Below are 12405 nucleotides of genomic sequence, written 5' to 3'. Positions count from 1 at the left end.
ACCTCCAAATCGTGAGCCTAACGCTCCAACCACTACACCACGCAGGCTGTGGAGCAATAACAAATAAAGTAAGTTCACGGATTTTTCACATTGTACTATGATTCTGACGCTACACTCGCTCCTTCGACTGTCAACAAAATACTCTTAGCTGGGGTGTTAAAAAGGCCACATCAAAGCAATACACATAAAAAAACATTTTTGACCAATGAGTTACTAATTTATCTTAAGTGTAGTTTTCACTAACACAGTTGGCTCGACCATTATACGATGACGCGTCTCACCACACCACCTATCACGTTGCTCTAACATCAAGCTCGGTGAGGTGTGGATACTTAATTCATCTTGCGATAGATATACCTCTGACTACCCGAATTGGGTAGTTTCCTAAGTCAAAGCTAAATTATAAAATTCTGATTACTAAACAAAGATAGATCTAAAGGTGACAAAAAAACGTTTTCTTTTTTATATTTAACTTATTTATGAATTTTTATAAAGAAAAACGTAATAATAAGTCCGACATTTTATCACGTTTTTCTATGACGTCACACTGTGCTATTTCATACAAATTCCATAGTAATTTTGTGTTTTGACGTTTAGTAATCGGGTGAGAGCCTTCAGCGCTCCCCATTTGTCCGGCTAAGTCGGGTGAGAGCCTTCAGCGCTCCCCATTTGTCCGGCCAAGTAGTTAATGCCGTCTGCGGCAAATCTACAATAAGTCACGTCAAAAAAAAAAGACGTTTAGTAAAAACGGAATTTGACTAGTTGGAAAGTCGTCTATTATAACCTAACTTCTATTACCTCTAGTATGCTAGTCCCTCCAGGCATGTCCTCGGGTATGGATCGTTTGTACAGCATCTGCTGGAACATGGGCGCGTGGTCGTTTACATCTTGCACGTAGATGGTGACAGGTACTGTTGACGATAGTGAGGGCACTCCGAAGTCCCGAGCTCGCACCTGGGAAGCATTACATAAGTGATCACGTCTATATCCCTTTAGGGTAGGCAGAGACCACGGAATTCCACTTAAAACGATCCTGACATACCACTGTATGGGACATACCTAATAATCTACCATTTATGGTCAGTCACATCTCTAGCGCGAGCAAACCAACGCGTCTCAATGTTTGGATCTTGTAATTTAATATAATAATCCTAAGTAATACAGTTCATTCAATTATTTGTGTGGGGTTTTATTATAATTACCAGCGCTCCCTACATAATGGTCCTTCGAGCTGGATTTGAACCAGCGACCTATGGATTCCTCCACTCTCATCAAAGACTCCATGCATTCTCGCCGGTTTAGTAAAGTCTTGACCTTTTTTTAAAACATCCTGGATCTGATTCCGATGTGGTATTGTGGAAAGTATTTTATTTTATTTTTTTATTTTTATTTATTTAAAGAAAACATACAGCTTTTATAACACATTATAAATATAACACATATATGTACTACAATAGCCAATAAATTTGATTTTTGATTTTGATTTGAATAAAGTTTTCACCAAAGAATAATACCTGCTATTGGGTATTCAAAGAAAAGCAACTCATATAATTAGAGGAACAAAAACCGAAAATTTATGACAAGCGTATAGTGCTCTAACGTAAAGATTTTACAATTTCTTCTTAAATTACTTATCTATTTTTTTTTATATTGTTTTTTCTACCTATTAAGTTTTTTTATTTTTTTATTTTTTTCTTCTTTTGATAGAGGAAGTAAATTTATGAAAGTTAAGGTGGAAAATGGCTACATCGTTAAATTTAGAATTAAAAACATTAACATTAACAAAATATTAGATTATGATAAAGTAGCTGGAGTAACATAGCATCATAATACTCCACTCCTCGCCAGCTATGTTTAAGTTCCACGTAATACGGGACGAGCCTATTGTCAAAAACCAGGCACAGATTCTCGAAACCACAAATTTTGTAGTGTAAGAATAGTAGATTTTTGCCAAACAGTATATTCCGGTAAGTTGGTTGTGAATCTCAATAGGCTATTTAGCAGTTTTAACAAGGTTGCTTTCTTGACAACCTTTTCAGACAGAGTAGCACCGCTATATGCTTTATATTTTGTCCTTTCTAACATGATGGAGGACAATTTTTATGGGCGACAGGGCAGGCAAGATAGGACCTAGGTACCTTATTTACCCTGAAAAGGAATTAGCCTATCGCCCATAAAGGTTTGATCTCGTATCAATACTGGCTTCAAATTGTCTTTGATTAGTTATGCTCTTTGTCGTTGTGTTGTTTCCACCCCTTTGGGGATACAGGACGTGAGTTAATATACCGCTAAATTCTTACAGTGAGGTGTATAGGTCTGATGTTGGTGTTGTCGCCGGGGATTTGCTCGAAGTCGAGTCCGCAGCGCGGCGACACGATGCCCAGGTTGGGGTCGATGGAGAAGTTAGCCTTGTAGTCGCCGCCGACTATCGAGTACTCTATGTGGCTGTTCTTTGTTCCTGTACAGTGAAGATTTATAGTCTATAGTCAATCGCTCCGATTTCTGCAGATACATCGTAATTTTATTTAAAGTATACGTGTCATTTTCTTATCCGCCAAAAAGGAAAGGGACGGATGATTGACAACTGTTAATTTTAAAATGAATGAATGACCCGGGCGAATAAAATAGGCATCTCGCTCATTATGCAACCCGTTTGACGTGTGTTGTCAACTTAATTCTGTCGGGGTATTGGTCAATATAAAATTTAGGAAGGGCTTTTTAAATTTCTGCCTAAAATTGACATGTCTTCCATAGATTTTATGCCTGTCCATTACCTGTCCCTTTCTTTTTCAGCGGATAAGAAAATGACAGGTGTAACTTAAAATTAGTTGTGTGTACAGGAATCAGCACAATTGTTTTCTTAAATTAATCTTAGGCTAGGTAAACGGGATAATGCTAGGGATTAGGCATATGTATGATGATGAGTCAATGTTTTCTTAGACAATGGACGGACATAAACAAAATGCCGTCCTTCACTTACAATAAGTACATGAAAGAGAGCTAGTTTTATTTTTGTCAAACTAAATTGGTGATTCCCGAATCAGTACCTAAATGATAGGCATGTTGGTTCTTGGAAATAATAGGCTAAGAATGTAGAAAATGTGAACTAAACTTACTATGACTAGTTTTTTCAGGCATGCTCAGTCAGTGAAAAAATGATCATTTGCAAAGACTGAACTGATGAATTGAAAGTAATTACAAGTTTCTAACGATTTGTGGCTCCTATAACGCCTATAACAATAAGAATACTTTTCTTCGAAACAATACACCATATTTGTTTTATCACACACTTATTCGCATAAGAAAACTGAGCAGTAGAACTTAATTACCAGTATAATAGTCATTCATATGCAGAATAGCGAAAGTGTCAAATGTCTTCATCTGTGAACTTTCATAGGCTGACGCCGTTTGATTTCCATTTGCATAAATAAAGCATTAAAATGAATTGCTAAGTCAATTAGAAACTCTTTCGTTGGACAATATCGACTGTTTTATACATAGAGCAACACGGACCTCCGCGTACATGTAACCACAGACAAAACACGGTGTGTTGGGTATTAGAAACAATATTCAGGTATGAATAAATAATTATATCAATGGTCTTTCGTAGTAAAACTTAACTTTTAGAAAAGAGCTGGGGGGTTAAAATGGCCACATCGAAGCAATTCATCTAAGAAAGCAATATTGCAATTTGACATTTGCGCATATAAAAGTAAGTGCGCAATGCATAGAAATGTCAAACAGCAATATTGCTTTCTTAGATGAATTGCTTTGATGTGGCCATTTTAACCCCCCCTGGCGTCTAAACTACGTTAAGGCAAAGGTTTCTAGCGAACTTTCTGCATCGACCATATGTGAACAGAACAGAATTCAACGCTATCTGTCTGAAGGGATATTGATACATATGGCACAATTTCCTTAATATAACGCCCAAGCTAATCAATACAGGAAAGTTGGTCGGCAATTACTGTTGGAATGCAATCTTTACCTTCGGTGGGAACGACTGGCTGGCAGGCTGTCAATGACTTTACAACATTGACAGGCGACAGACAGCTATTCAAAATATTACTTTTTATTCTCACTCTTGATGTAAGCGCGGTGCTGTAAACATCGAGAGTGAGATTTTTATAGTGCTCAGGGAGGGGCGAAGCCCTCCCTGCTTGTATGTTCCTCATGTGACCTAATAAGCCACATTACATTCATTCGTGTTTCTTGTAATCAAGCCCTGCCTGTCCGAACAATTACTAGAGTGGAATCACTAAAGTAGAAAACGTTAACGGCCTCCGTGGTCCAGTGGTTGAGCGTTGGACTCACGATCCGGAGGTCCCGGGTTCAAATCCCGGTAGGGACATATCACAAAAATCACTTTGTGATCCCTAGTTTGGTTAGGATATTACAGGCTGATTACCTGATTGTCCGAAAGTAAGACGATCCGTGCTTCGGAAGGCACGTTAACCCGTTAGTCCCGGTTGCCTTTGGCAGCTCAATAGTAACCCTGACACCATGGTTGATGAGGTTGGTAATCCACCTCACAACCCACACGATAGAAGAAGAAGAAGTAGAAAACGTTCAAGTCTATTCCAAATCTACTCACCATTTAAATCAATATCCCGAGCTTCAAGCACAAGAGGGTTCTCAAACTGCAACTCATTCTCCAGAAGCCTCGCCTCGTATTTATTCGCTAGGAACATCGGAGCGTTATCATTTACGTCTTCGATGTTTATAATCAGCTGTGCTGTGTTTCTATTGCCTCGTCCAAGGTCGTCTCTTGCTTCTACGGTGAGGAAGTGGCGGGAGACCAGCTCGCGGTCAAAGCTGTCGCCACCAGCTTGCTTCACTGTTATCACGCCTGACACAGGGTTGAGGTTCAGCCTGGGAACAATAGATAAGTGTATTGTAGTTCAGCACAGATATGCTGGTCTGTGGAAGAATTGCTGCGAGTTGCGTTTGCGTTTTTTGGCAGCATATTATGATTACTAGTAGACATTGGTAGGTATCTCAAAAATCTTTGGTTATGCGTCTGAACAATTATGCAATTAATTATTCTATGGTAATTTTTGAGGTAGCATTCATTTAGACATTGTACAAATCTATACTCAATCACTAGTATGCATGTGATTAATATTTCAACAACAACATTGCTGAAGTTTTATAAGGTATATCTAATTACCTGTTTACATATATCATATTCAGTCTCTCGTCCCCTATTACATGGGACTTAATCATAGGTAGCAGTGGGTGTATGGTCACGAGCATTAATATGTATACACTTTGGTACCATGTCACATTAACTTTTTTGACAAATTGAACTGTAAGTCTTACTAAATGTCGAATATGTTAATGCGACAGAGTCCTAAAATGGGTACATTATATTATTGCTCATGACTGTACTATACCCCTATCGGGGATACAGGCGTGTTGCTTTGCATGCAGTCGTAATGTGTGCAAAGTAAAGAATAAATACTTACAGATTAGCAATGCTCCCTCCTAAACTGGTATACCGGACGCCCCTGGTGCCATAGTTGTCAGAATCCTGGTCTAAAGCCTGTACCCAGGCCACGGTAGTGCCTACTCCACAGTTCTCATGTACAGACACTGTGTAAAGGTCTTCTGTGAACTCCGGGAAGTTGTCGTTTTCGTCCTTAATATGCACCATTATTGGGACAACACTAGGGAAAAATAAAATGGTTTAATTATGTGGTAGAACATCCACCTGCCCTTATCCCACTCTAGGTGGGGTTGGCACAACACTTCCACGAACATTTCAAGACTAAACCACCACTAGACTAGATTAGCCAAATCGGGTCAGCCTTTCTCGAGTTTTAGCGAGACAAACAAACAGTAATTCATCGTAATCCTCCTGCCCTTTGCCCACTCTAGGTGGGGTCGGCCCAACATGTATTACACTTCCATTCATTTCTGTCAGTCGTCATTCAGTACTTAATCTTGTCCATTCTGGTCACACTACACATCCATCTTAACATTATCATCTCTGCCACATGTACTATTCTTTTATCCGTCTTCTTTGTCACCCAACACTCAAAACCACACAGTATGACAGGTCTTATGACCATCTTATAAATCTTCCCATTAAGTCTTAAATGGCCATTTTAAAAAAAGAAAATAAATAATGGAAACATTACCTCATCTTAGGATCAGTAGCAACCACTTCTTTGGCAACCAAACTGAAATTCATGACAGTGACAGTTTCATAATCCAGAAATGATGGGTCATTGACCCTAATCAGGAATGACGCTTCATTAATGCCCTTGAAAGGAGTCACATCAAATACCCCATTGTCACCAACCAAATACAGCTCGAAGGTTCCATTTTTGCCCTGAAAGTATGGAATTTATATAATATAATATAAAAACTATTTATTGTACCCAAAAAAACAAAAAATTGCTACATGAGGTGGTCTTATTGCTAAGTTAGCAATTGCTTCTAGGCCACCTAATTAAAATAGCTTGCTCTAGTGGAGCATGTTTTTATATTAAGTGTCAAAGGTGATTTCAGAAACAATAAAATATTTCTTGATCCATCACAGTAAAGAAATAAAATATAATTTAATTAAGTATCATAAATAGGGCCCAACAAGAGCTACTGAACTTTGATGAAACTTTATTGGTACTATAAATTGCAAAATGTAAGCCTTTATTTACACCATAAACAAAACAGTTACTTACAGAACAAAAATATTATAATAAACAAATAAACAAAACTCAAATTAAATTATTACTGATATTTTAAAGTAAGTCCATCTCTTTCTGTCCAGAAGATTATATGACAGAAAAAATGAAATAGCTTAGAGCTTATGCTATTATACCTGATCATAATCAAACACTTCTGGTATGGCATCCTGGAGGAATGTAATGGGTGTATTCTGCTGAGCATTCTCCAGCACCTCCCCGATGTACCTCTCGCTGCGGAACCTTGGTATCTCGTCGTTCACGTCCGTCACAATGATGGTCACTTCTGTAGTAGCACTTGGTAGGGGGGATACAGCTCGAGATTCTTCTGTGGCCTGTTTAAGGTAAAATATTGGATGTGATCAAGAATCTGTCTAGTACACTTTACCATATTTACTGTAAGAAATATTATATTAAGAAATCTTTAACTAAACCTTGCAAAAAAAATGTATTATTTATTTATGTTACCATGTCAAAATTAATCTTATCACAATATTTCTAAACAAAATAATATTAATATAATTATAAATTAACAATTCAAGACCTTGCACATCTTACTTTGCAAAAGGATATCCTTTGCAAGATAAACTAAAATAAATAAAAAAGTAAAGACTGAGGGGTGGCCTCTGCCCAGCAGAGGGAAATATAGCTATTTATGTATGTATGTAAACTGTGAACTAATACAATTAAAGGTATTTAGAAGAGATATTTATTGCAGTGTAAAGAAAAACAGAAAAGAAGTACCTACATTTATATTGTAAAGAAAGACAGATGAATACAGTTCAGATACTGCATATTTATATGCAACTCAATGATAAATCATTAAATTAAAAGATATATACAAACCAGAATCTCCAATATATAGGCTCCATTGCTGTTGTTGGGATCCTCTCTATCAAGTTCATTGACCGTGTATACTATGCCAGAGCTACTATCAATGTCAAAATGATCCTCGCCACTAGAGATGACGCTGTATGATATCCTATTGTTGACGCCTCGGTCTCCATCAATTGCTCGCACTGAAAATCCACAAATAACTTTACCTACTAACTTTGTTCTTTCTCTTACCACCACAATGTTCCTTTGTACTTCCTTTGTGTGAGATTCACATTCTTTAACGAAGGAAAAAAAAGTATTCGAAATACCTTGCAAGACAGAAGTGCCGATGGGCGCATCTTCACTGATTCGTGTGACGGGGCTGGCGACCACAAACTCCGGCGGTTGGTCCTCCACATCCTGTACCTTGACTAGTATGGCAGCAGTACCCGTGTTCACACGTCCCTGGTTCGCCCGGTCCACCGCTAGAACCCTGAGTTGGTACAGTGACTTCTTCTCATAGTCCAACCGGTTTACCAGCCGAATCACACCCTTCCCGTTCACAGTTTGTACAGCAAAATTGTCCACGTCTCCATCGAGTTCTTGTAAATGGTATAATACCTGCGGAATCAATCATTTTTAAACAGAAATTGCGAATTTAAACGTAAGTAAGATGGAATTGTAAACAAAAACAACAAATATGGCAGCGTATTTTTTTGACAGTGACAGTAAAAGCGTTTCGTTTTTCTAATCGTAAATTATATACATTTTATTATTTTATTTAAAAAATATATTTACGGTTTAATTTTTCGTCTAATTGATTTTATTGATTACTATCTAGCATTAGTTTTTTTTTAAAAGATATTTAAAACCAGTTTCCATTTTTCAAATAGTTATGTGCTTAAATTCAAAATAATAAACCGCTATTCCTAATGTATATTCATAGAGCTGCTAATAATATTCAATTATGTACCTACATATTTCCATTTTCATAAAAGTAAAATAGATTAGATTACTTGTCCATAAGCTCCTTCGTCAAGGTCTGTCGCTTCCACAGTAACGAGCACGCCCGGCGCGGCATCTTCTTTCACGGTGATTGCGGAGGGATATGGCTTGAATATAGGTTCGTTGTCGTTAACATCTTCGACTAATAGCAAAAAGCTTTGCGTAATAAAGTTTCCTTCCCCCAAATGTCCATCGGTAAGCGTTAGGACAAAGGTATATTCATCACGCACCTAAAAATACCAAAATTGTAAAAATCTTTTTTAAAACGTCTAACTGGCCTAAATACGATTAAAAATATTGTTCAACGCCATATAACGAAAATTAAAATAAAATTATTGTTTTCTTTTATTAAATTATATGTCGTCTTTAATAAGTTTTTTTACATTTCTAGCCAGTAGATAGGTACAAGAGATATTGAAAAAAAGATTATAATAAGTATAGGTTGTTTGATAAGTGTGACTGAAAACATTTTTATAGTATTTTATGCAACAGTTGTATAAGAAGGGTCAAAAAATGCGAGTGGCGTGAGTTGCGATGTGAGCCTTGGCGAACATCGCAATAAGAGACGCCACGAGCATTTTTTGACCTAGTTATACAACGTTGCATACAATACTTTTTCTACGACGACGTCATTTTAAACGAAACACAAAAATTTTCCAATTTATTTTCCAACGCGCGGGAAAATGGCGGCAAATGTATACTTTTTTTTATAGTATATCTATGGCACCAAACAAAGTAAAGGTGCCAGTTTCCAGGTCAAAAAAAAAAAAAACAACAACAATGCTTTTTTGGCGACATTATAGTACAGTTACACTTTGTAAACAATGCTTTTATAGGCCATAGAGCGTACACTTTTTCAAAGAGTTTAATTATGTATGTACTTATATTAGACTTTTTGGTTATTTAAATGCCAGATTAAAGTAGAGGAGTAGAAAAAATAATAAAAAGTGGCCAGTTAGGCCAGGCAATGTCAAAAAATATAAAAATGCCTAACATTCATGTGAAAAGTTGAGGAAAAGGTATTTATTATTCTTAATTTTTAATGGCGGTTACACATGTTTTATAAATAAGTAAATAACCAGTAAGATCTACAAAAATAATCGTTATTATTAGCTACTTATTATTAAATGACATTATAAATGTTTACCTCTCTATCTAATTCCTTAACTAAATAAATATTTGCTTCGTTGGACGAAATGGCTTCTAATCTTAAAATATCACTAACGAGTTGATCTCGTATTCCAAATATTAGCGTATCTCCGTCGGGGTCGACGCCTCGCAGTCGGTATATTAGGCTGCCTGAAATTAAACGTAACGGTTAACTATGTTCCTGCACATTCTAATTAATTATAAAAGTAACGTTACACATTTTTATTTATTTATTATCTATAAATCTCGTACGGAAATTCGAAGAAAGAATAAAAAAAGTCTAATTTGTATTGTATTCTGATACCACGCACGAAATCACGTCATGGATGATTAATATCGATACAAAATAAATAACTCTATATAACTTATTATCAACCGTTTTATCATAAGTTTATGTGGGATTATTATCCATGGTCCCAGAAAGGAAAACATAGAGTAAATGATCCGTATTATTAACAGAGATTATCGGCTCTGCAAGCCTGGTACCGGATTAACAAAAGCGCTGATGACTAATCGTTACATTTAGCTTCCTAAGCGCGATTTCCCTCAGCCACGGAGTACATAGGGGTCGTACGGCTTCCCTCTGTTGTTTGTCTGTTGTCCTGGTAACTCGTCGCTCCCCATCGAACTAACTATCGTAATATCCGGTTGTCTGTGCATTTGCGATGCTTTTCCGGTGCATGCTGATTCTCGATGTTGAGTCATGGTTTGGCTAATGTTCTTTGATAGCTTTTAAATGCTGGTACGGAAGAGAACGAAAGGGTAGGGTGTGAGTTGCTTAACACGAATTTAGCTATTGTAGGTGCCTACCTAAGTAAATGTAGAGCTTCTCACATTATCTAACAAAATACGTATATAAGTAGGTAGTAATCATTGAAAAAAAATAGGTACTTACTAATACTAATCATAGACTTTTTGTCTAAGTACCTACTAATTATAAAGAGGTAAAGTAAAGGTAGACAGACACAAGTTATGACATGCTTATTTTACCGGAAAACCATTGGTTTCAAAAGAGTTATAAAATAATCCATGACGGGTTACTACTCTATCTGTAACATCTACATTATATCCAATAGACCTAAGGAAGATCTGAAATGACAATCACAAATTCTACTTCAATCTGGGCATTTCACTTACCAATAGGAGTTTCAGGTCCTTCCTTGAGCCTAACAACAATTTCTGACTGTCCATCTATAAGAAACCTTGGCGGGCGATTCGCCGATACAACACCAAAACACATCATCAGGAGAAACATTTGCACACATCGGGCTGGTTTTAACCGGACACGCGGGCGGTTCAATCCGGTTACGGGCGCTTCTGGCCGGATGTTGTCGGAACGCGGGGTTGCGTTCATGGTGCAGTAGTGGTCCACTCATCTGATGCATGGGAACTCCTTGCTAGTTCTCAATACAATGCACATTTTCCAGGTTTCCTTCGCACGGTTTCTCCGTGGGAAGATAGATCGTGCTTTATGGAGAAAGTGTCGTCAGTCGTGCCAGTTGACTTTTGATCTGATCTCTTTACGCGTTCGCGTACACCTGTAACAGACAATTAGACAGGTGTTATAGAGAGTTTCGAAAGGTGATTGATATCCGCAACATCGATTCTTTATGTTTGCGTGTCACTTGTAATTCGCAAGAATCGTAACTATTTTTTTTCTAAATGAGACCATTGAAGTGTTTGTAAACAACATGTTTGTCTTGCCTAGACACTTCCCTACTTGTTTCAGGTACTTAGATAAAATCAAGTAGGTACTAGGTATTTAGATAAAACGCAATGGCATCGAGTCGTCATTAACCATCTCACATTCAATTTCTGTGACATTTTAGTCAGGTTTGCTGTTCGTCTCGGGCCATGAATTAATTATAACAATAATATAAATTCAGAGCCGTGGTAGCCCAGTTGGTAGAACGCTTGCTTCTTACTTTGAGGTCATAGGTTCGAATCCAGCACAGGCCTAAACTAATGATTGTCGAATTTGTTTTCGAATTCATGTTTGTATCATAAATGATTATCTCATGCTCTGCGGTAAAGGAAAACATCGTGAGGAAACCCACATTCCCGAGGAATGCATTTTCGGAGGTATGTGACCTAACCTGTATTGGGCTGGTTTTCCCTTCGCGGGTTGGAAGGTGAGACAGGCAGTCGCTTCCGTTAAAAAAACAGTCCTAACAAATCTTCAGGTTAGGTAAGCGGACCCTGTGAACAACGAGACAATGCTATACCTACGTATACCTTCGCGGGTTGGAAGGTTGGACAGGCAGTCGTTTGTGTAAAAAACCGGACCTGTCAAATTTTTTGGTTTGGTAAGCGGACGCTGTGAAAAACGGCATAATGCTAGGGAGATGAATATTATAAATTTGTAAAAATTAACTAGAAGTAATCAAGCTAAGCTGTTTTACAAAACAACACAGCTCGAGATGTAAAGTAGCATGTCGCTGCTTAAGTCGAGTAAGAGCGAGCTTAACGAGCAATCAGCTGATTACTCAGTACAAATACGAAGCAAAGTAAATGGCTTGTATATCAACAAGTGGGTTGCACCAACCAGCGCGTGGCGTCACAACCGGCCGGGTCGCAGGCGCGGATCCAGGGAGGATTAGAATAGAAAAAAAACAAAACAATAACATCATTAAAAAATTTCACAAAACAGTAAGCAACGAAAAGGGAAAAGGGATTTTCTTCGAAATTATCATAATGTGGTGGTGGATTCATGGAAGATATGTCGTTAAATGTCAATGGCGAACTA

At 37.5% G+C, this 12405-nt stretch overlaps 1 protein-coding gene across 1 annotated transcript in view; it reads right to left on the bottom strand.

The window, feature by feature from the left end:
- Positions 1–12405, bottom strand: part of LOC126368359 (cadherin-23) — a 56554-nt gene that overhangs the window by 19793 nt on the left and 24356 nt on the right. The window contains exons 2-12 of the mRNA XM_050012278.1: positions 10797–11197; positions 9658–9809; positions 8522–8740; positions 7835–8126; positions 7536–7708; positions 6827–7024; positions 6144–6337; positions 5469–5669; positions 4595–4872; positions 2301–2458; positions 799–954 (exon numbers count right to left, since the gene is read on the bottom strand). Of these exons, the coding sequence (XP_049868235.1) occupies positions 799–954; positions 2301–2458; positions 4595–4872; positions 5469–5669; positions 6144–6337; positions 6827–7024; positions 7536–7708; positions 7835–8126; positions 8522–8740; positions 9658–9809; positions 10797–11013 (2238 nt within the window). The 5' untranslated portion in view covers positions 11014–11197. The remainder of the gene's footprint in view (positions 1–798; positions 955–2300; positions 2459–4594; positions 4873–5468; positions 5670–6143; positions 6338–6826; positions 7025–7535; positions 7709–7834; positions 8127–8521; positions 8741–9657; positions 9810–10796; positions 11198–12405) is intronic.

Source organism: Pectinophora gossypiella, chromosome 7 (genome assembly GCF_024362695.1).
Source record: "Pectinophora gossypiella chromosome 7, ilPecGoss1.1, whole genome shotgun sequence".
NCBI lineage: Eukaryota > Metazoa > Arthropoda > Insecta > Lepidoptera > Gelechiidae > Pectinophora > Pectinophora gossypiella.
The sequence above is the reverse complement of the archived record's forward strand: the minus strand, read 5'-3'. Positions and strand labels throughout refer to the sequence as shown.